The following is a 24,711-nucleotide window of genomic DNA, read 5'->3' on the forward strand; positions in this document are numbered from 1 at the left end:
ATTACATCACCGGAAGTTGTTAGCTCTAAGCAGTCTGCAATTGCAGCTTGTGATCAGAACTGTTGCGCTCTATCTTTTATCGTCATTATTCTCATTCAGTTTGCTTCGTGTACAATTCACCGAGGGCGCGGGCAAAGAATAGGAATCTAGGAGGGCCCTGGGAAGCTCTTTAAAACGGTACGTGTGAGCTACGATAGTTAACAGGCTGCAAAAGTGCATCGCATGTCTCAGTTTCAGGCTGTTTCTCATCATGGTGTGCGTGTGTGCGTGTGTGTGTGTGGGCGTGAGTGTGCGTGTGTGTGTGTGTGTGCGTGTGTGTGTGTGTGTGTGTGTGTGTGTGTGCGCGCGCGTGTGTTGGTAAGGGTAGATCCCGGGAGGTTAGTTGATCGAAAAGTAGATCATCGATCCAAAAAGTTTGGGCACCCCTGCTCTAAATTGTCCCTTGGTGTGATTATGAGTGTGAATATTTTTTGTCTTCGTGCGCCCTGCGATGGGCTGGCAACCAGTTCAGGGTGTATACTGCCTCCTGCCCAAAGACAGGTGGGATAGGCTCCAGCGTGGTCAGATAATGGATGGATGGATGGGGTGGTAAAGTGTGTATTGCGCTGGCTTTGAAGGGTTAAATTTCAAAAACAACTCAAAAATCCTGATGTGCTTGCAAAAAGCGATGGTATCAAAAAAAGTACATATATACTGTATATATGTGTGTTTAGGCACACATCCAATGTACATCCAAATATTATTTTTACTAATATATTACTTTCCATCCATCCATTTTCGTCCGCTGATCAGGGGTCTGGTCGCGGGGGCAACACCTTTCACAGTCACTTAGTCTTCGCTCTCCCGAGGGTATCCTAGCTGTTTGCAGGCCAGCCAGGAGAAACTGTTTCTCCACCGTGTCCTGGGTCATTCTTTGGTAAGTACAGTATTTTGTTTTATCAACGAACCCAGTGGTTCTCAAACTTTTCACACTGATTACCACCTCAGAAAATGCGTAATGCACCCCAAGTACCACCATCATGTCCACCATTAAAATACAGTTGCGGAATAGGCCCGTGTTCATTTAAAAAAAAAAAAAAGACTGTCGTTGCTGGACAGTCCCGGGGCGCTTGTGTCTTGCGCCTGTAATGGGCAGCATTTTTCACAGCCCCGCTTTGTTCAGCGGAGAGATCGGTGCTGTTGAACGGTCTGCGGCTGGATGGATGGAGGTCTTGAGGAGCCGACGATGAGAAGAAAGGAGCGTTGGCGCGGAGTGCCGATGCGGATTTGGAGCTGGGAGTCGCGGCTTGGAGTTTGAAGCGGATTATGTGGGACAGGAGAAGTGAACTAATCTCTTTTCGTCAATGGACGCTACAGCTTCGTGTTTGCTTTCAAAACTTTGCTTGTAGCAGACGTGTGCACATTTTTCAGCATGATGTCTCTGATCCACTGGTGAAAGGACACTTTGATCCTCTCCTCTTTCATCTATAACTGCTTCAGACAACAAAGTGTATGCAGAAAAGTGGTGAAGATTGCACGACTGTCTCTGTCCTATGTGTTGTCTTGTGTTATTTTTGTTATTTTTGACTTCAAAATGGCGCCGCGAGAGTGGCTGCCTTTCCAGCAGCTCCTATTTTTTTGTTGTTCTACTTCTTCCTTTCATAACTTTGCTGCTGTGAATCTGGAATTTCTCCATTGCGAGACTAATAAAGGTTTTCTTAATCTTAATCTTAATAAAGGTTACATATAACAATATTAATAAAAAAATCAATTAAGTGTATTCTCCCTAAAAGTTAGATACAATTGAACTGTACTTAACAAATGTACTATAGTGGGTTACTTCATGCAGTTTTTTATATTTCAGTGATTCTTTCTCATACCACTGGTGGTACTACACTTTAAAAAACACCGATTGTTTAATGAGATGAAATCATAATTTGAGTTGATCAAAAATAATTGGCTCAATTAATTGAACAATTATTGAAAGATTCTAATGTAGTCAGTGTCAAAACTCGAGGCTGAGGTCCAGATCAGGAAAAGAAAATAAAGGGTGATATAATTCTTAGGAATTACATAACAACAATGAAATACAGGGTTTATTGTGTTTGCCTCTTAGGATGAAGGCATTTGGATGGGTTTCAAAGTCATAGATGCCCTACGAGTGAAACAACAGCGACGAAAATGAGTGGCACCGTGCTCGAAAAGTTGTACGTCGGCTGCTCCCCGGTGAAAAATCGAGCGCACCATTCTCTGGACCCCACCCCTCTGTGATGACGGCGCAGGGTTGTTCTCTTCTTTCAACTCAAGAGGATGAGGGATAAAAAGACAGTGATGGTATTTTCCAGTATTGATAAAGCGCACGACATATTTTGGGAGTCGGGAAAACAAGAGAATAATGATTAGAAATTGACGTGAGGTATAAAGAGTGCAGTGAGAAAGAGTTCGCGAAGAAAGACACGCACACCAGCTGTTACAACGCACAGCCATCGTTTATTGCATAACACGCTTTTCTGGGTTGACAGGCTGCCAGGGAATGAGTGACAACTCGAGGCGACAAAACAAAAACGCGCATTTTGAGAGCACGCCACGCACAACACAATCACACACACGCGCGTGCACATACACTCACTCACACACGCGCGCGCGCACACGTCATGACTATCGTGACATCAAGTCTTAAAATAATACTCCTACCCGAGTGGTCATTTGAACACGTGTAATCTGCATTTTAAATCCGACAGAGGATAACTTAATCTCCCCCAACAGTTTTACGCTTGGAAAATATTTCATACCATCGAACCCTTTTTACATTACCACTAGGGCGTGGTGTGGTGCAGCGTGCCAAAAACACGATTCTTGTGGCAATAAAACGGTTAGAATCAAACAATATGTCCAGGGGGAAGTACAGAAGCAAACAGGGACACATCAATTACATTCACTCAATACAATCAGGGTAAGGAGACGTTTGTTTTACTTCGTGATATCCTCTTTGAAGCAAGCACAAGACAAAAACATTGTATATTTAGACAACTTTCTTTTTCTTTAATACTTTCATGTTTTTATGAATGATACCTTTTATGAGAAGAAGCTGTAGAGATAGGAGAACACCACGATTCCAATGATGGCGCAGCACAGAGTTATCATCATTTTCTTCTGTAGACACGGGACGTAAAATAATTATTCCAGCATTTTAAACTCCAAATGCATGGGGGCACAGTCACTGGGGATACGGAAAACCAAGGGAAAGTGTGTGCGTGTGTAAAAGAGTACTGGATTATCGAAAGAAGGAAAAAAGGAACTTACCTCTCCTTGGACATTTCTATCACTTTTGAAAGGTGCATCATATTTATCAACAAATGAACCAGATGGCATCAGATTACAAGGGAATGGCGACTCATCCAGCCATTCACAGAAAATGTCTTTCATTTGCATTTAAATAATTGACTTGTCAACATAAAACAGTACAATCAAATAATTTTGTCCCCTTGTTTCCCGCCGTTTTGCTTTTTTCTTTTTATACACATGAAGGCATCCTTTAAAAGGCCACAGTCTACATTGAAACGTGTCTGTCTTTGAATGGCATTGCCTCTTGGAACACTCTGCAATTGTTCTACTCATTGATTGCAGTCACCGAGCAGGCTCAATGCAGAGAAACCCATCTGTGAGACTCGGAAATATAAACCATCAGAGTTCATTAGATTATTTTTGCTGCCCTCCGCAAAAATAAAACAAAACACAATATGAGATTTATTTATTCCAAGTGTGTTGCCTCAAGTTACTTTCACAAAATTATGTATGGGAGGAACAAATCATTTTTCAGAAAACAAACACTTTGATGGTAGGAATATTTTATATGGTATTTTATTTGCGTAAATTCATGAACTCATTTGAATAAAACAGCACTGTTGGGTGTGGGGGGAAAAGCCACCAGCCAGGCTAGTTTTGAATGATGTCCATTGTGTTGGTGCAACTTTATTAGCAAGACACATCCAGCATTAAGTAAAAAAAATTCACAAACATTTTTGGTATCATTGTTACTCGTGGTGCTACCTGAGGGCTTTTTAGCCCTTGGCATTAAAATCTTTCATTAAAAATCTTTTTTATTATGGCATGCTTGTTTGCTCACACACTTGCAATGAAGAGCAAGGACTTCACATGTGCATTTTTCAGCTAAACTGGCATATTTAAGGCTCAAGGTTGGCGACAAAGAGAAAACCCAACAATGTGAATGTGACAAAACTCCCAAGAACCTTGCAATTCCCAGTTCATTGTGAAATGTGTCCAAGGCTCATAGAAGGCAAATAGTAAAAATAAGGAGGGAGGTGATGTGCTTTGACAGTCAGGTCCTTAACCTGTTGCAGATCGAGTCATTTTCCACCACTTGCACGACAAAATGGGGGGGAAAAAAGACACTGGAGTGGCGCTACATTGTGGCTCATCGCCAGTCTTGCTTCTTCATCTGAAGCAGAACAAACTGCCTTTAGCTTCAGGGAATTAAGCTCATAAATCAGTCTGTGTCACAAGCCATTCCTTCAGATGTTCAACTAGATAATGAATTAGAGTTACCCAAGCGACAGTGCTGTCAAAGTCTGTTCTTTGGTTTGCACATGGGTGATGAATGGAGTGAAGATGATCATGATAACCGAGGTCCTGCTATAGAGTCTGTGAGAGGATGATGGCGAGCAGGATGATAATGACCACTGCACAGATGACACCGATAATGATCATCTTCTACAAAGAGGGAGAACAATAATTAGCACAAGATCAAAGTCTCTATTTGCACAGGAGAGGAAACACTGTTGCCACTAGCACCACTTTGTTCATTTGCTCGGCTAAGTGAGAGAAAACACCCACCCGTCCCAAGCGTCACACCACAAACGCATACAGTAAGTCATTTAAACACAAAGCCTTGGTGGGACAGCAAAGCCATGCAAACCCTTTTTAAAAGAAGCCTGAAGACCTCCACCCTTTGTGAGAGGTTATTTGCTCCTGAGTTACTCACCCTTAGCAATCGTCTTACTCAAACATCTCGTCAGCTGCGCGTCAGGCCCACTGACAACCCGATTATGAGAGCTAGCACGGCCAGCAAGACCAGAACAATCAGCACCACTTGCACCCATCTCTGTTGGGAAGTACAGATGGGACCCTTCAAGAGAACTTTCCGCCAATCCCGTGCCATCCTGCATGACTCTTATTTGTGTACGTCACAATCTTTTTTGGGGGTTTTTGGGCGATTGCACAGTGCAGCAGTAGACATACCATATTTCCTCAGAGTGTGGCCTCCAATATAACAGATGGCATGTCCCAATTACCGGTAAATTGATGGGTGTGTAATCCACTTGAACAAGTAAACAAATACATGACTCATTTTCGGAAATTCTACAGGGAAGTTGTAATTCACTCATCATTCTCGAAAAATTCAGGCTAACGTCAATACACTATATTACTAAAATGCAGTCTCGAAATGAGTGCTTGCAACCAGTTACGAAAGTCGTTCGTTTCGGTTCTGGCATTACTAAACAAGACGGAGTTTATCAATTTTCAACATATTAAGTACTTTTACTGTTGTACTAAATTTTGATTTTATTATGAACAATTAATTTGATTTGTTCCTTTTTTACTATGATCAATTTACATAAAAAGTTCAATGAAATAAATTTATTGACCCAAACATGGACAGATAAGATATTTAAGAGTTGTACTTTGTAATTGCAATCCCGCGATACTGTGAAAGCGCAATATTTTTATTAACAAACCTTAGGCATCGGATACGTGCTCATGCCTACTTACAACATGCCAACACCGTAGTCCGTTTTCTTCGTTTTGCTTAAGTGCAATTACAATTTTCAAGTTCATTCTCAATGCTGTCTTACTTTTTGGTTGGTTATTAATGAGCGTGTATAAGTGTGAATATTACAGCTTTGCAAATATCTACCTACCCATCATTATTTTATAATCCTTTGTAAGCAAAATATTGAGGAAATAGACGCCAACAATTTGAGGAAATGCAACAAAGATTCAACACAAACTCATAGAATCAATGATAGTGACTGTACTCATAAATTGAAGTCAATAGAAGGAAGTGGGTCTGTTCCACAAGATGAACTTGCACTTTGTTGCTGTTCCCTCTTACAGAACTACACAGTCCATATCAAAACTCCCATCAGAGCTTGCTTGTGACATCAAATACCAGTTACATTACAAGTGCTGTCAAAATCAACATTAAAATAAACATTACTAATGTTGACCAAAGCAATCAATCAATATTGTCACCAATGTTGACTTACCTTGGCAGGTCAATACATATCTTAAAACACACAAACTGACAAACACAGAGAGAAGTATAGAAAGGAGTATGTTTGTCTGTACGCGTTCATATATGTGGTATGGATGAGTCTGGTTTAATTTTACTGTGGTTGGGGTGGTGGAATCACAGAGGAACAGACAGGATTACAGTGAGGGTCCGGGGATGGGCACTGATCTCCCAAAAGCATACTTCAAGAGGAATTTGTTCTCTGTGCACTTGCCTGTATTTATAGGATATTTTTGAAAGAAGCGGAGATACAGTGGAAACCTGCATACTTGTTTAGCAGCCTCTGAGTCGCATATTCACCGATTTGTTTTGAATTATTTTATTGATTTATTTTTTGCATTTTGGATGTTCATCAGCTTATTTTTTTCATTTTAATGGGTATCAATGATTACAGATTTGCGCAAATTGCTGACCTGCCCGTTGCCTCTCCCCCTGAATAGCAGGCATCCACTTGATAGTGACTGCATGTATTTTATACTGTAGTGCTACAAAATATTACATCTAATTAATGACCCATTGCCACTCGGGAAAAGAAAAGCAAATAAAATTTGGTGGTTACCATGTTGTAAACGTGTAGTGTGTTCCTGGACCTGTGACCGAGTTTAGTGGAGTCAGTCATTATCTTCTTTTGGTCATCCTGCCCACATTTTTCACCCTTGACAGTTATAGTAAAAAGTATTAGAAACGGCTTGTAATGGAGTTGCATGCCGGAAAAAAACTGAATAAATTCAAATTCAACAATCTCATTGTTAAGGCAGAATTTGTCATACAGCTCTTGTATGAGATCTCACTGGGATGAGTTGAGCTGAATGCTCTTGATTTTGAGTTTTCAATTAGTCTCAACTCAAATAACACTACACACACTAATGGTTGTTCATATTTGCTACACATGTCTTATTGTTGCGCTGTAGCGTATGGCCGCTTTCATTTTATCATAGTTATCCCCAACTACAGAAAAACAACGCTGAAACGCTCAGGCCTTGCCATGTTGCAGTTTGAGGAGACAAAATCACATGATTTGCATGCTTTTGGGAAACAGAACCACTGATTTCCACGGTAGTAACTCACACGTCGGGCCTCTTGCTGAAACTTTGCGGCTTTCTTAGTGTCTGCAACTGCTCGCTCAACGAAGCCCACCGATTGGTCCATGTTGCTCTCAATCCTGTCAATCATTCCCCCCTTTTGTGGTGCATGATGTCCAGAGCAGTTTTGAATTAATTAATACATAACAAAATACATCACATAAGAGTGGGCTTGTTGAGATGAACGGATTGTAGTTGCTGTGTATGTGGTTGGGTGTGTGTGTGTGTGTAGGGCCACAAAGAGTGGGCAGTCAGAACAAGTGAGGAAAAAACCAGGAAGTCAAAGTGACTATCAGTTGACCGGATAACATTACCTTGCGTGCTTTGGTCTGGTACCTTAGAGCCTTTTTGGTCTGCTCTTTAGCAACCATGATGTGGTCCACTGACTTGGAAACATTCTGCTCTATGTTGTCTACTATGTCACCCTGTAAAAATATAAGTAGGTCAATTGAATAAAGGACCATTCACAAGAAAAAAAAAATACACCAGTGTCTTAAGATATGAGTTAAATTCAGTTAGTGGCCATGCTCCTCACTCATATTTCAAATTATCTTACCCTAGGGGGCCGGCCATTTTGCCACTTGCTGTCAACTGAAAATGGCATCACAGTGCCGAAGGGCTCAGCTAACAACCAATCAGGGCATAGCTGTTTTCTGCATTTGGTCATGTGATGTTTGTGACAACAACCATTCAAAAAATGATACATGTAGATACTAATTGTTGTTGCCCATGTTTAACAAATAAAGTAAAGATGTTTATCAAGATTATTTCTGAACCACATAATCAAAAATCACTCATTTGCATTTTTGAGACCAAGTCAAACAATATACTGCGACAGAATGCAAAAAGCATTGAGACTTTGAATCAATGTGCTTTTTTGTATTTTTCTAATACGGCCAGGTGCTGGGGAGGCTGGTTTCTTTGGCTCCCAAAATGGGATGCTGAGGACCGTCGCACCTTTGACCCCCCCTGCATTCCTGTGACTTATTGGTCTGATGAGACCTCTTGTGTTGAATTTTGTGCCATATCGTGTAATTGTGTGTTGGTATGGCAATAAAATTCCATGAACCCCCATTTTTGAGGTGTTGTTCATCATCTGCCACTGAAGTGAATTGAGCCACCATAACAGCGCTCATATCTCAAATTTATGCTTGGAAGTGGAAACAAAAAATAAATAAAATTCTCATAGCAATGGTTCATAACTAGAAAAACTCCGAAGTCGGGTCACTCGCATCTCAAGGCACCACTGTACAGTATTGTACTTGAGGGGTTAAATGCAAATAGTATTTGTCAGTGTTTTGTTAAATGCACTAGTATGCAAGTTGAAATTAGAGAGTCAGAAAAGAGTTTCTAAAGAAACAGTGCAATTAGAAACAAGAGTCCCTTACCTCAATCGAGACTTCCACTCAGAAAGCATGATGCAAGCAAATATAAGCTATTATACCATATTTAAATATGCAAAAAAAACATGGCTGCAAAGGCTAACTATGAGAGCAATTCTGATGGTTTGAGTCTTATAAAATGCTTTCATGTTGACCCATAAATGATGAGTGACGATGAGCTGGAGGTGGTATAAGACAGTATTAGGAAAAGGGAAATTTTCATGGCGCTGGAAAAGACAGAAGGAAGATGGACCGTCAGAGATCAACACAGGCAGCACATGAAGATCAGAAAGGAGCCGAATGCGGTCAGGATGCACACAAAAGAAAAAAGAGGGAAAGAAGTCATTGAATCCGCTTCAAACAACAAAGCGTGTGATGGAAAAGTGGTTAGAACTGCATGACTTGTCCGTGTTCTATGTTATGTGTTGTGTTTATTAGTTTACTTTGTTAACTGTTTTGTAAAGCGCTTTGTTACAGCTGCCGCTGTTGTGAAAGCGCTATATAAATCAGCATGTATTGTATTGTATTGTATTGTATGAATGCCAAGTGTGAAGTCCAAAGCGTAAAGATGAAAGTGACTAACCTGTTTATGATTGGGAGACATGATGGACAAGTAGGATTGGGGAATAGGCGTACCTGGTTCTCCACCAGCATGGCGATGTCAACAAACATGTCGTGCAGCTCCTTGATGCTACTTTCCAGACGAACAATGTCTTTGTGTCTGGCTTCAATCTCACTCAAGGCTTGTTTGGAAATGCCAGAGTCCACAATCTGCAGAGTTGGTGCAAACATTTTAACACACACTCCCCTTTTTAGCCCCCCAATATCCCTAAGAAAAATAATAAGTCTCAGGTCATAAACGCTGTCACGTATCAGCTTGCAAAAGTCACAAGACCAAACTTAGTAAACAGGTGAGTTGCGATTGGTCGCTACCTGAGCCTTGAGCAACTGTGATGTCATTTTCATTTGACAGAAAGTGGCAACAATGCCTGCTAACTGAGATAGAGACGTACAGGTGAAATTCACTGCTTTATTAATATTCCACAAACGCAATATTAACCAGAATGCCAGTGTTTTGACTAGGGAGGATTGGGTGTATTTTCGTAAAGAAAATTTGAGTTAACTTTTAAGCCAGTCGAAAAGCGGGGTCTACTTTCACGTAACATTTTTGGCTTCCACTTCAAGTTGGCATGCATTTTAATAATGTTGGCAATGTAAAGTCTGAGCATAACTGGTGCACAGTATCGTGTCAGTAGTGCGCTTCGATGACTTGTCAGTTGTATCATTAAAGTGCACGTGCATGCTAACCTATTGTCATGATTAGTCCCGGTCTCTTTTACTGGAGTGGTGTGATATGAGGTTCATTCGTGAACGCGTGTTGTGAAATAGTAAGTTAGCGTCAGCCCAACAGGTAGCGCATCAGATGAGTGTGTCAAAGGGAAGTGATGTGGTGGCTGCTTAAACATTACTAACTTAACAGTATTTGGATAAATCAGCTTCGTAAAGTGAACCTTTTTATCTTATGTTGTGTGCACTTGCCTACTGACCCTTGTTTTCTCTTTTCTCCTTGTCTTTTAGAAAACGCGCGTACACAACGGTACAAGCATGTACATCGAGAGAATTGCATTGAAGAGAAAACTGAAGAAAAGGAGGAAAAGCCACACATTTGTCCAAATGCATTCATATATTGCAGAGGTGTCCAAACCCAGTCTTCGAGGGATGCTGTCCTGCGTGTTTTATGTCTCCCTACTCCTACACACCTGATTCAAATAATCAGGATTTGTTATAAGTGACGGAGGACGGCGGCCATTGAGTAACCTGAGCTTGGACATGCTCGATTTATTCTGATCCCTTCTCTGTGTCAGCCTCAAATGGTGTTAGACAACACAGGAAACATATTTCAAAGCAGCAGTCAGCTGTGACAACTATTAAAAATGTTCTCTTCCCATATTGAGATCAATACATCATCAGTCAGGGGCAATGATAATGCTCACCGTTGCCATTTGTGCAGTAAAACTAACAATGACATTTCTCGAAGGCTTTTTTTTCCAGGCTAGATTTGAGGCTGAACAATGGCAACTGACTTTTGAGTTCCCTAGACTAAATCCAAAGCTAAACATTAACCAGTTGTTTTGTGTTTTAATGAGACACAGGCAGCTTGGATTCAAGTCTGTTAATGAAGAAGGCCAAGTGCAACAAAACGGTACCACACTCACCCCTGCAGTAAACACAGCAGCATTGCCGCTCTCCAACATCTCCTCAAGTTCTTCATCTGTTGTCGCCTTTCCGGCTGGAATACACAGCAAATGAATTGTTGGAGATGAAACCATATGCCTGTCACACCTCTGCCTGAATTCTTTGTTGAGAGGCATCACTCACTGATCTCTAGCTGTCGCTGAATACGTCCTTTACTCCTCTCCCTGAAATCCACCTGAGCTTCATTATACTTTGTCATGACTTCCACGAACTTCCTAGACAACACTGCATGCTGAGAAACAGTAACATAAAATGATTGGGGGGGGGGGGGGGGGCTAGGGGGGTTGCGATTCATAATCGAATGTCAAATCATGTTTTTAACCTGTGATTTACGTATCCGCATGTCAGCTGACACCCTCTCCTGTTCTTCTGACTCCAAATTCCTCTCGATGGCTGCAGAGAAATTCAGATTACTCAAATAAATTGGACTTAAAAGCATTCAAATGTGGCATTAATTAAAAATTCAAATTAATTAAATCCAGTTATGACTATATAAAGAGTACGCACAAAACCTCAAACTAAGGCACTCTAATGCCAATGAATATGTGTGTGTGTGTGTGTGTGTGTGTGTGTCAAGGGTCGAAGCTCACTCTTGAGTTTATTTCTGGCGTTGTTTGCCATTTTCTTGATGTCATTGGTGATTGCTTCCAAGTCATCCTGTGTTTCTGAAAGGAACAGACATGTTTCTCATAAATAAATTCAAATTTTTTTACCTTTAAAACAACCCGTTTTGAAGCCACCCTACATTTATGATCATGGTAATATTGAATTAACAAATGTGTATTTCCGTGTGGGTATGGAAAACCTGCGGCACTCTCAAGGTAGTGCACAGCACTCACCAGACATAACACTAGTTATCCCCGCAAGGTCTAATACATTCCAATACAAAACCTGTCTCAAAAATTCAGACTTCCTGAAGAGAAAAACTCTCCTTTGTAACTGAGCCATTAAAATGAGTTTAATAGCTCAGTTTAGTGCATTTGAAGTACACTGCATTATTGTATACAGTACAGAAACTATTTTTTATTTAGCTAAATGAGTTGACCATAACTACACATATATACAAGACATATTTCAACAATATTAACATCATTCACATTGTGTGTGTGTGTGTGTGTGTGTGGTGGCAAAAACATAGAAAATATAACATTTAACCATGCTTACATAGGAAAGCTAGGCAAATAAAAAAGGGTCTTAACATGAAACTGCGGTATTGAGAAGTCTCACTTTGATCTGACGTGGGAGCAGACAGAATGACAGAGAAAAGCTTTTTGACCTCAGCCACATTGTCGTCAATTTTATCGATGCTGTTCCTGATGTCCTCAATCTGAAACACACAAGGCAATTTAGCTGTATGCAAATGTCTGAAACCCAGTGATCTTAACATTTTCAAAAGCTCACCTGGGAGAAGAACTCATCCATAAAGGCTGCGTTGTCCATAGCAATCTCCACTTCATCATCGTCCTGATTACATGTCTGAATCCGCAAAAGCAGAACAAGTGTCAGCATTTCAAAGCCAAAGCAAGTGTGTGGCCATTACTTCACTAACTAAATGAGACATTCTATGCAGTTATTCCAAGAAATGATAGGAGCTCCCAAGTTTCCATCCATATAGAGACCAGTAAAAGCACTTGTATTTTTACTCATGGAAGTGGCATTTTATCGCCAAACCACACTGTGTGGTGCAACGAACACAGTGACACTCATGCTCTCTTCCACTTGTCACCATAAACTAACAATACTGTATGTTACATTTATTAGATGCCATATGTGTTAGCTACTGTTTAACAGCAGCTTGGATAGTTTCTGTCCATTTTTTAACCCCAATTTTTCTTTTAAAAGTAATTTCATCTAATACAAGATGCAAACCTTTCTTTAAAATGTAAGGTGATTAAACCAGTTCATACTGTATGTATAGTGTACACTACTCTTGTTTGGGCATACAAAAACTGTATGGAAAAAAATATTCCCCAGTAGTCTTGAAATATAGTTTGGATGCTACAATTTTCTTGTGACTCTACCAGCTAGCCGCACTCTCTTCACAGAATGATGTCAATCAATTAAAACAATTTTCCTCCCTTTATTAACAGTCTGATTAACAAAAAAAATGGATGGGCATCTAAGTACAGCAAAGGAATGAGGAGATGGCGCCCGAGTAGGCAGCCTTCGGCAAGTGCTCTTCAGGAGGCTTGCTTTTTTGTTCTTTTTTGGTGTTTTGGTCTTTTGTTTTGTCACATGTTGTTTGTGGTTTCATCGTGTGGACCTGATATGGATTGTTTTCAGCGTTTTTTGGCCACAACATTCGTCAAAGGAGAAGTATCTGTGCTTGGTGGTTGCGCCTTCTTGGCAGCACGCCTGTACCAGCACAGATTTTGATTGGGAGGAATGTCGGCGCCATTGACTGTCGGTGCTGGACAGACCTGGGGCGCTTGTGTTTTTTGCGCCTGTAATGGGCAGCATTTTTCACAACCCCGTTTTGTTCAGTGGATATGTCGGCGCTGTTGGACAGTCGGCGTTGGTGCGGCGGGACGGATGGCTGCTGAAGTTGAGGATTAAGATATACATTATTTGTCCCACACTGGGGAAAGAGGAGCGTAGGCGCAGAGCGCCGATGCGTATTTGAACCGCGAGTCGCCGCTTGGAATTGAAATGGATTTCTATGCGACAAGAGAAGTGAACCAATCTCTTTTTTCGTCAATGGATGCTACAGCTTCTTGTTGACTTTGAGCCGACGTGTGCACATGTTGAGCATGACGACTCTGAACCACTGGTTAAAGGACACTTTACATTCTCAACTCTTTCATCTCAAACTGCTTCAAACAACAAAGCGTGTGACGGAAAAGTGGTTAGGACTGCACGACTGTCCGTGTTTTATGTTATGTGTTGTGTTTATTTATTTGACTTTATGTGAACCGTTTTGTTAAGCGCTTTGTCACAGCTGCCGCTGTTGTGAAAGCGCCATATAAATCAGCATGTATTGTATTGTATTGGTGTTCCTTTGTGCTGTATGACTTGCTCAATAAGGGCTGCGAATTGGTAATGTGTCAAGTCTTTATTACGCTAGTCACCTGCCGCCATAAAATGGCATAGAGAAGGAGCGGCAGAAGTTGCGCCATGTCAGGGTTCCCATTCTTCCACTTGCTTTTTATTTATAAGATAAGATATCCTTTATTCGTCCCACAATGGGGAAATTTACAGCCTCCAGCAGCAAGAATGTATGTAGAAAGAAGAAAGGAGAAAGAGAAAAAAAAACAACAACCATCTTTCAATTAAATACAATATGAACACAAATGGATAAATCGCAGTACTATTTACAATTTTCCTTCACATCATTTAATTATTATGATTGTTATTTTTTATTCATCAGCCTGACAGCAGTCGGTAGGAACGAGCGTCGGTATCTCTCCTTCTTGCAGCGCGGGTGTAACAATCTCTGGCTGAAGGAGCTACCAAGTGCTGTCAGGGCGGGCTGGAGGGCGTGGGAGGGACTGGCCATCATAGCTTTTAGCTTAGTTAGCATCCTTCTGTTGCCCACCTCCTCCAGAGTGTCAAGGGAGCAACCCAGGACAGAACCGGCCTTCCTGACCAGTCGCTCCAGTCTCTTTCTGTCCCGTGCCGAGATGCTGCCTGACCAGCAGACAATGCCATAATGGATGGCCGAGGCCACCACCGAGTTATAGAACGTCTTAAGGAGTGACCCCTGAACCCCAAAAGACCTCAGTTTCCTGAGTAGGAAGAGTCGGCTCTGTCCTTTCCTAATCAGGGTGTCCGTGTTTGTAGACCAGTCCAGTTTGTCGTTGAGAAGAACACCAAGGTACTTGTAGGAGGTCACCCTCTCTATGTCCATACCCTGGATGTTCATCGGTGCTGGTGAGGACTTTTTCCTGCAGAAATCCACAACCAACTCCTTAGTTTTCCTAGGGTTGATCTGGAGGAGATTCTGCTGGCACCAGTCCACAAAGTCCTTTGTCAGTCCCCTGTACTCCCGATCGTCCCCTTCTGTAATGAGGCCAACAATCGCAGAGTCATCGGAGAACTTCTGAAGGTGGCAGTTTGGAGTGTCGTGTCTGAAGTCCGAGGTGTAGAGGATGAACAGGAATGGAGCCAGAACAGAACAGTCCCCTGCGACCTTTGAGGGCTAATTTAGCAATTTTTAAGGACTTTTTCTCCATTCAGCAAGAGATTCATAGTGGATTTAATGCCCGCTCAGCAATATGCGGGCTGAACAGAAAGCCACATATCACTGAGCTGGTGTTCAAATCATTGCTGCCAAAGAAGGGCACATCTTTATTTTTAGGGGCAATCAGCTAACCCTTTACTGTATTTGAAACACTGGATGTCAAATTTTAATTTTCCTACAGGTAGAAAAATGAAAAAAACTTGAATTCATTCTCAATAAAGTACAGATAAGTAAGAAAAATGTAATGTAAATTGAGAAAATATAAAACTTCAATTTATTTTCGAATCAATATTTTTTAAGGATTTTTATTGCTTTTAGAAGCTTCCCCTGCTAATTAAGGACAATTTTCATTATAATATATAATATATATAATAATTGTACAACTTATTTTTTATGGATTTTTATGAACTTAAAGGACCTGTGGTAGCCAGTTTATGTTTTTCTGCCCCCAAACATTGCTTGTACGGTGAAAGTCATCTATAGTAAAGTGTCTGAGCATGTCATTATACACAATCAATGCTGGACAAAGTGTTGCTTGCAATCTTTGCAAAGCACAGAATGGGAGCAGCACGGAGATGGTACAACACTTGAAACTACTGTATATTTACTCTGCTTTCTGCTGCCATGTCAGTATTGCAAAGGAAGATAATTTGTTCTTAATTACCTAACCAGGATAAATAAAGGTTAAATAAATGGTGAAGTTCTACGTGAGGAGGAAGTGTGCTCCAAACACAGAGTAGATCATAACAGGGTGGATGTGTGCCGTCTTGTAGCGATATTTTGTGATCCATTCCTCCAAATGAGAGGCAAAATATTGTTGGCTGCTTCAAGCTGTTCATTCCTCCAAATGAGAGGCAAAACATTGTTGGCTGCTTCAAGCTGTTTATTCGCTACTCCCAGTAGTAGTTTACTATAAAACAGAGATGCCAAGTCAAGTCAAATGTATTTATAAACCCAATTTTAATGAATGTTGGATGTCGTCTTAACTACAAGTAATTACAATGGTTTGCAAATCATGTTCATCCTATATTTAATTAAATGCACTACAAAGAGAAGATATTTGATGTTCAAACTGATAAATTGATATTGATTTCAGCAAATCATTAATTTTGAATTTTATGGCTGCAACGCGTTCCTAAAAAGCTGTGACGGGGTCATGTTGACCATTGTGTAACATTTTCTATTACTAACATTCAATAAACGTTTGAGAACTGAGAACACTAAATGGAGAAGCTATGTGGGTGGATTCCCCACCCCCCACCCCTCATTCTTGCTTGATGTGGAGAGCTGTGTTCTGATTATTGGCCCCATACGCAACCAAAACTGTTAAATGTGTTGACTGTTGCATCAACTAATTTTTGTTGACTTACCAGTTAAACGATTTGAACGCCCAGCCCGTGAGAATGTAACCGTGATGTCTTCAGAGATAAAGACATAGAACAGCAAAGCAACAAATTAAAGGAAAATTTCATATGAAAGAGCAAAAAGCAAGCATCACATTTAAGACGTATTGTTTTGTGTTTTTTGTTATTGTAAAGTGTCCTTGGGTGTCTTGAAAGGCGCTTGTAAATACAATTTATTATTATTATAAGATTGCGAATGTTCTCGTGTCAGCAGGTCACCGTGTGGAAGGATGCACATCAGCGCTCCCCCTTGGTGATTCCACTGCCGACGCAAGGCCGCATCGCATTGAAGACCAATGGCTAAGAACAGTCACTGTGAGCAGTGGCATTCCATATGACTCTGACACCTTGAGAGCTGGAATGTCAACATAGGTGTGTTGGGGATCAAGAAGAGGTGGCGTATATGACGGGTCATCAAGGGGCAACCAGGGCCTGGGCACATACCTGCCGACCCCTTTGGAGGAGAAGACCCCACAGCTAGAGGGCAGGTATGGGTCACCAACTGCACACCAGAGAGGGAAGCCAGACTGGTGTACCAATCTTGAGACACTTAGTTTTCCCCCATGCCAACAAGGAGGCAAACTGAGTAGCCTCACCAGCAACAGCAACTTTCCCAATGCTTACAGCTCAAACTTAATCTGGTATAATAACTATTATTGAAGAAATGTGAAACAACATAATGCTGTACAACAAATGTGTGTCTCCATAGTATGGGAGTGACAGGGTGGGGTGGGCCACTATGAAAATCCGGGAGGAACAAATTTGAGCTCTCTACAACATGTTTTGCATTACTTGATGCACTTAAAGTAATTAGAGATACAAATCAATGTTATGTTAAAATATGTATGAAAGCAATTACATATATATCAGACATATCGGTCCTGTATTTTTCCATGCCGCAAAATTAGATTGAAAATACAATCATCCGATTTTTCGATTGTTAAAATAATATTTAGTTGCAGCCGTACACTCAATTATTGGTTACACGGAGCACCTTAAAAAAACAAAACATTACTTTGCTGAAGCAATATGGAAGGAGTTGCCTCCTCATTAGCAGCTTTGCGGCAGATACACTAGTCTGACCCTGATCACACCCAACGTTTTGCGCGCCTCAAAAAAGTCACAAAGTCAGCAAATGCAGATTGTGTGGCAGCTTTCTGCAAGGTTGATGAATTGCATGGCAAAAGTGGCAAGGCTCAACCGATTTTAACAAAACGTCAAACACTGCCAGAGGGTTTAATGAATGCAAGTTGGTGTCGACTCACGTGTCTTCCCCATGTAGCAAAATTATGTTGGTGTATATGAGATGCTGATACTGTTGAGGAGAATATGATTTCCTACATGACATCAATTAAACACATGACTAATTCAACAAACACCTGGAAACACGCACTGTTTTCAAAAACTTGGGAGTGTAATATTCCGTACGCTCTGTCCAGTTATTCTGGCTTCCAAAACCATGCATTTTAGGTCATTTTAAGACTATTCCCGCAAGTGTGAATGGGTCATTCCTGGCTCTTGATGACTTTTCTGTCCCCAGAATGTATATGTGATTTTTTTTTTTAAATAAATTAAATGTCTATGATAAATGGCGGCCCGGTAGTCCAGTGGTTAGCACGTCGGCTTCACAGTGCAGAGGTACCGGATTCGATTCCATCTCCGGTCTCCCTGTGTGGAGTTTGCATGTTCTCCCCGGGCCTGCGTGGGTTTTCTCCGGGTGCTCCGGTTTCCTCCCGCATTCCAAAAACATGCATGGCAGGCTGATTGAACACACTAAATTGTCCCTAGGTGTGAGTGTGAGCTCGCATGGTTGTTCGTCTCTGTGTGCCCTGTGATTGGCTGGCAACCGGTTCAGGGTGTCCCCCGCCTACTGCCCGAAGACAGCTGGGATAGGCTCCGGCACCCCCCGCGACCCTAGTGAGGATCAAGCGGTTCGGAAAATAGATGGATGTCTATGATAAACTGCTTTTATAACATATATCTTTGTAGGATTAACACAAAACAATGTATGCAAACTCTGTTTACTGTACTATTAAAAAACTATTTTTGGAACATGTGCTCCTTTTTTACAGTGTCCCCAAAGCACATTTTCTGTTTAATTGAGGCATGTAATTATTTATATAAAAAAGATACAAATGTAACTTCATTATTGTATAAATCATACTAAAACCTCTCTACGCATACTGCATAGAACAATTTATTGAGTGTCCTCAAAGTGGTGTTCCACCAGTGTTTTTCCCCTTATAACTAAAAAGCTAAAAAACTAAAAAGCTTCCATAATGCCACAATCAGTGTTTGCAATCACACCTTTGGCAGGCATTTCAAAGAACAAAGAAAGCTAAGCACCAACCTCCTCTCTGTCTTTGTGGTGTCATGTTATGATGAATTGTGAAGAGAGTAAGAAATATCTTTTAAATAATTTCAAACACATTTCATACCTATATTAAAGATCAATTGGTGTGCAGAGTGGGATAGGTAGAGATGGGCTGCATCACAGAGCTATGGCTAATTTAGTTAAAACAAACAAACAAAAAAATCCACCCAGTTACGTTCCACCCTAAGGCAGACAAACATAACGGAGTAAAACATGAACCTAACAGGGTGTAAAATCTATGACAAAATGTAAAGGAGTGCAGATAAATAATGATGTATACATTGTTTTGACTGTGCGTGCAATTGACCAATATGTATAAAAAGGTTTTACACTTAATCATTACAAACATTTGGCTTAATTTGTCATGCTGCAACACAGCCATGATCAAATGTATTGATCACAAACTTGTGTGCAATCTGAGTGATTTTAAAGAGTAATTATTCTAAAGTATGTAGTAAGTAAATGGTTCCAGCACAAAGTTAGGACTCATGAGGATAAGCAAATTGGAAAATGGATGGATGGATGGATGGATGGATAATATGCAAATACTGTAGTAGTTCCTTGCTTTGCCTAGCCACCTGACTGAGATTTTTGTGTGTTTTACTGATGCTTCTCTTCTCCTCCCTCACATCACCGCGCGGGCTCACTCTCTGAGCAGGGGCACAAATGACGCAGGACTTCAAAATAAAATAAGTTAATCCTCTCTTTCTGTCATGCCTTAATTATTTTAGTTTGAATACACATATTTAGCCAAATGTCTATTTTGGGCAGTATTTGATTCCTAAATGACCTAATTTCACTGACTCATGCTTACCATGCCTAACCAACCACCTATTTCTATGGTTGGTTGCATTTACGCTGCCATTATTTAACCACATGTAGAAAATGAAAGGTTTTGATGGGACCAAACTGTTTTTGCATTCTATCTAACACAAATTTCTCAACACTATGCATTTTATGACCGACTCCAAAAATGCGCTGGGCGCAAGACGAGTGGGAGGCAGGGCGAGATGGGTTAGGACAGACCACACATGATCGTGTCTGCATCTGCAACGTTATGAAGCATAACAGTGTTGATCATATTTGACTTTTCATCCCACTTGAAACTTAAGGCATAAAGAGGACGATGGGAATATTTGACCTGCGGGGACGGCTGATTCATGACATTGGTCAAGTTGCATGCAGTCTCTGGCAAATTACGTTACCTCGGAAGAAGCATCTCATTTTCGCAAACATTTGTCCCTCCTACCACCTCGCTCTTCTGTTAATCGCCATGTCGCCTTGATAGGATTTCTAGTGAGAGGCGCTGACATGGAAAAGCAAGGAATGAGGATTTACTAAGGTGCAAATAGAGAAATTAGGTGAGCCCTCACAATGGGGTCTCCCTGGACACTCTGGAGGAGGTGGGCAACAGGAGGATACTAGCCAAGCTAAAAGCTATAATGGACAGAACCTCCCACCCTCTCCGGGCCACCCTGACAGCACTGGGCAGCTCCTTCAGCCAGACTGATGCACCCGCGCTGCAAGAAGGAGCAGTACCACCGCTCATTCCGACCGACTGCTTTCAGGCTATTGAATAGACAGACCTGAAAACCTGATGTCACCCCCAGTCACCTATTTTAATATGCTTGTATTTATATATTTGACAATAAAGATGACCTTGACCTTTTTGTTCTTCTACTTCTCCCTTTCATGATTTGTGCTGCTGTGAAGTGGGAATTTCTCCATTGTGAGACGAATTAAGTTTTTCTTATCTTTATATATTTGACAATAAAGATGACCTTGACCTTTTTGTTCTTCTACTTCTCCCTTTCATGATTTGTGCTGCTGTGAAGTGGGAATTTCTCCATTGTGAGACGAATTAAGTTTTTCTTATCTTTGCTTACCTTATATTTAAAGCTGCACTATGTTAAGGCGTGTTTTGTGCACATGGTTGACACTACACAGATGTATTCCAAGTACATTAAAAGTTTACCCTTATCAGATATTTCTATTTTTACACCTTTCACATTCAGCACATGACCTCTAATTTGGATTGACAATTGCTGCTTTCGATATTTGACTTTGGCCCAACTGCAGACACTAGTTACAAGTTTTTCTTTTCTTGATGCCTCAGCAACTCATGCCCAGAATATGAAACCCAAAGGATATCAGACTGAGGCCTGAATGAACTTGATAAGAGAATTTGCTAACTTCCTTCCACTACCATTCACTCAGCAAATTGAAGGCAGGAAGCTGATGATGTACAGTACACAACAAATGTAACTTAGTGGTGGATAGGTACAAGAAGCCTTGCTCATGTCAGAACTCAATTGAGACAACTCTTGCCCCCTTAAAAAATTTCCATCCACCTATCAGTCGTCCATCTCATCATTTGCTATACTTTTTGTCTTTATTACAGCCACAGCTGAACTGAGGCCTTTCACTGATAACGGATATGAGAACTTCCCTTCCACTGGAATCCAGTTAACCAATCCAGTCCTTTCATTTACCATCTCCAAAACTCTTTAAAATGCTCAACTGTCCGAATGTGTTTCCATAAATCGTGGAAAGCACATGAATGACACAACAGGAAGTTACAGAGGTCACAAGACACATCAGGAACAAGAATGCCACCGCGGCGTAAAGTCCGAGACTTGTGCGTTAATGTAGGAGCACAATCTGAGCAGGATTTTAAATGCCTGGATGATTGAGAAGCCATTCTGCAGTACTTTGAATCAGTTCCACAGTTACTTTTATTCATTAGACAGGCAATTCAAGTAATCTTTTCTTCTTTCTTCCTTCTACCTACGTTCTTGCTGCTGGAGGCTGTAAATTTCCCCAGTGTGGGACAAAAAAAGGATATCTTAATGTACAGTATTAATATTTTCAACTGCCGTGCAATTGTATAATAAGTCAAATAGTCTTTATATTTTATATTAAAAAATAAAATAAAAAAGAAATGACCGCTATATTCGCAGTTCAGCATTCGCAAATTGTCCTATTTGCCTTTTTTTTCTTCCATGGTCAAATACAATTACAAATTCAACAGCTGAGAGAAACACGACACAACCAACCATCTCCAAGTCATATTTGTATATTTTTTCCCATGGTAATTTCATAATACATTTTACAGTATGTAGAATATTTATTGTATTGTAGCATCGCTTTAGTTGAGAAAATGAATAGTTACTGTCAACCATTACCACTCCCCAAAAACATCAAGCTAGTTATCCGCTCGATGAATCCAGCAGTTTCAGGTCAGTCAACACCGATGCTCTCACTACTACATTGGCCAAGCAAGCAAAAAAGCGGTGAACTTTCATACCAGCACAGATTGCCATTCGTCTAACTCCTGCCCTTCATTGTGCAGCCCAATATTCATTGTTTTACACAGCACTACACCATTACAGCAATTTTTCTTCATCACTGTCATCAGAATTGTTGACATGGATAGATTAATACTTAACATCTTATATCTCCATTCCAAGCTCTAAGCGGTTTACGGTTTTGTTTTTTTGTTTTAAAGTACAGGAACATTTAAAAGGTGTTTATAAGCATCTGAAGTGGTAGTGATGTGTTTTACGATCATACTTTATCATATTTCCGTTTTCCAATCCGCTTATCCTCACAAGGGTCGCGGGGGATCCTGGAACCTATCGCAGCTGTCTTCGGGCAGTAGGCGCGGGACACCTTGAACCGGTTGCCAGCCCATCGCATGGCACACAAAGGCGAACAACCATGCGCACTCACACTCACACCGAGGGACAATTTTGAGTGCTCAATCAGCCTACCATGCATGTTCTCGGAATGTGGGTTGAAACCGGAGTACCCGGAGAAAAACCACGCAGGCCCGGGGAGAACATGCAAACTCCACACAGGGGGGCCGGAGCTCTGCACTGTGAGGTCGACGAGGTGGACGTGCTATTCACTGGAACGCCCCACTTTATCATATGTCTATGGTTTAAACTATTAAAATAGGCAATTATAATTACAAACTTAAACTTTTAGTAATGTCTCAATCCTGCCCCTCGAATAATTGGCGTCCACTTTATATGCAGGATGTTACATTTCAACTGTCTTGCATGCCTTTCCATGAACATTTTGCTAAGAAGCGGTGCAACAATGATGACAAACATGCTCTACCAATGAGTGACAAGTAGTTTTATGTCACTGCTATCGCTTGAACCAGGTAGTTGTACATGGTTTGAAGACTGGAAAAGCTTTATGGGCAAGTCGTGGAAAAGATGCAAAAGACAGAACAGGTAAATGTCAGGTAACCTCAGAAAGCTTATCACATGAGAGATACACAACCAGAAAGTAAATATATTAAGATATGGAACATTGCCCTGGTAATAAAACCATGAGCTGAGTTCAGGGGTTGGAAAAAGAGAATAGAGATATATATGTGCTCCAGTAGGGTCAAACCTATTAACTTCCCAACATGCCTCAGCTGCTATTTGTTCTTCATTTCCCTGAAAAACAGGCCAGCTGTGGGAGACACAGAAGCCTGGGGTGATACCACAGTTGAACAACTTCAAACACAACAAATATTTGGCCAGGACTTGGATGCAGCTATGGTAACACATCCCGAATTGGTACATGACACAATAACGTTTGGCCTCACCCCATGTTATATTGTCTCATATGATTCTGTCAATGATAGTTTCAGTGATGTGAATGCTAAAGAAAGGCAATACAGATCTGTATTCAATCCACCTTTGGTGTGTAACCATATATTTAGCATTCTCTCTTAGCAGGTGCTGTAGTAAAACTTAGTCTCTGCTTCCTGACTTGAAATTAAGTCACTACCCGGAAGGAGCATACCAAGTGACCTCCTTAATTGATTCCAATAGCCCAAATGGCTGTAAAGCATTACATATCTGGCCAGTTTTTCACCAAGTTTATTTAATTTGATTACTCACTATAGACACGAGGTAATCAGGTATCACGGCCTCAAAAGAAGATTAAGGGATATACCATATAGATCACGTCACATGCAAATTGATGACAGCAATTCGAATCAGTACGATATTTGAATTGTATCGTGTCTGCTTGACACATGGCACTATAGAAATCTAAGTGTTACCCGAAGGCTCGTTTAATATTTATTTAAATATAATATTTAATATTTTTAAACATGTTCGGAACCCCAAGTGAAGATCATTTAAATAACGTCGGTCAGAAGTGATGTGTAGTTCTAGTGATAAAGGAGATAAGTAGAAGTAAAACGTTGCATTCTTAGGACTCACCGCTCTTAGTTGCTCCAATCGGTCCTTCATATTTCAACGTGTTCAATAAACGCCTCGAACACAAATAATTGGGCTCAAATAATTTGAGAACGCTCGCTTCGGTCTCCTCCTCAACCAGCTGTCGAAGTTAGCTGTCCGACATGAAACCCACCGCCAGTGGCCTTGAAGAATTTAAAGTCAAAAGTCTTGTCAGGGTTGTTGGACCAAAGACTTAACTTTTGTTTTTGAAAAATAGAGTCCTCTCTTCGTTTTTCCATACAATATGGCTGCTGGGTTCGAAGCCAGTGTTTTCTCCTGTGCAAATCTCCTCGCTCAGGGGATTAAAACAACAGTTGCGTGGAGCCGTATAATCTCTCTCCGCTGGTCTCCGCCGGTAATCATTCTCAACGCACTTTTCACACTCGGGCATGCGCAGACAAATGCCAAAGCACAAGGATGAAGCCACGCCCACAGCCACCTGCGCCGCCGGTGCATTTCGGTGTCGTGGGACGAAGGACATTCTAATGCGCTC

General features: G+C 41.0%; 1 protein-coding gene across 14 annotated transcripts; it reads right to left on the reverse strand.

The window, feature by feature from the left end:
• Positions 1 to 2,449: 2,449 nt before the first annotated feature.
• On the reverse strand, positions 2,450 to 24,614 carry stx3b (syntaxin 3b). 14 transcript variants are annotated; one of them, XM_052069525.1, is made up of 11 exons: positions 24,201 to 24,613; positions 12,414 to 12,488; positions 12,240 to 12,339; positions 11,603 to 11,677; positions 11,335 to 11,405; positions 11,136 to 11,244; positions 10,973 to 11,046; positions 9,393 to 9,527; positions 7,361 to 7,471; positions 3,052 to 3,132; positions 2,450 to 2,966 (listed from the first exon to the last, which is right to left on the reverse strand). In XM_052069525.1, the coding sequence occupies exons 1-10, from the start codon at positions 24,228 to 24,230 to the stop codon at positions 3,055 to 3,057; spliced, it is 858 nt and encodes a 285-aa protein (XP_051925485.1). In that variant the 5' UTR covers positions 24,231 to 24,613; the 3' UTR covers positions 2,450 to 2,966; positions 3,052 to 3,054. The 14 variants fall into 14 exon arrangements, 11 of the variants coding, with proteins under 11 accessions (XP_051925485.1, XP_051925482.1, XP_051925517.1 ...); XR_007963035.1 differs by lacking the exons at positions 2,450 to 2,966; positions 3,052 to 3,132; positions 7,361 to 7,471 and adding exons at positions 3,825 to 4,438; positions 4,546 to 4,710; positions 7,689 to 7,799 and having other exon boundaries at positions 24,201 to 24,611; XM_052069508.1 differs by lacking the exons at positions 2,450 to 2,966; positions 3,052 to 3,132; positions 7,361 to 7,471 and adding exons at positions 3,825 to 4,710; positions 4,982 to 5,101; positions 7,689 to 7,799 and having other exon boundaries at positions 24,201 to 24,612.
• Positions 24,615 to 24,711: the final 97 nt, after the last annotated feature.

This window comes from Hippocampus zosterae, chromosome 1 (genome assembly GCF_025434085.1).
Source record: "Hippocampus zosterae strain Florida chromosome 1, ASM2543408v3, whole genome shotgun sequence".
Lineage (NCBI taxonomy): Eukaryota > Metazoa > Chordata > Actinopteri > Syngnathiformes > Syngnathidae > Hippocampus > Hippocampus zosterae.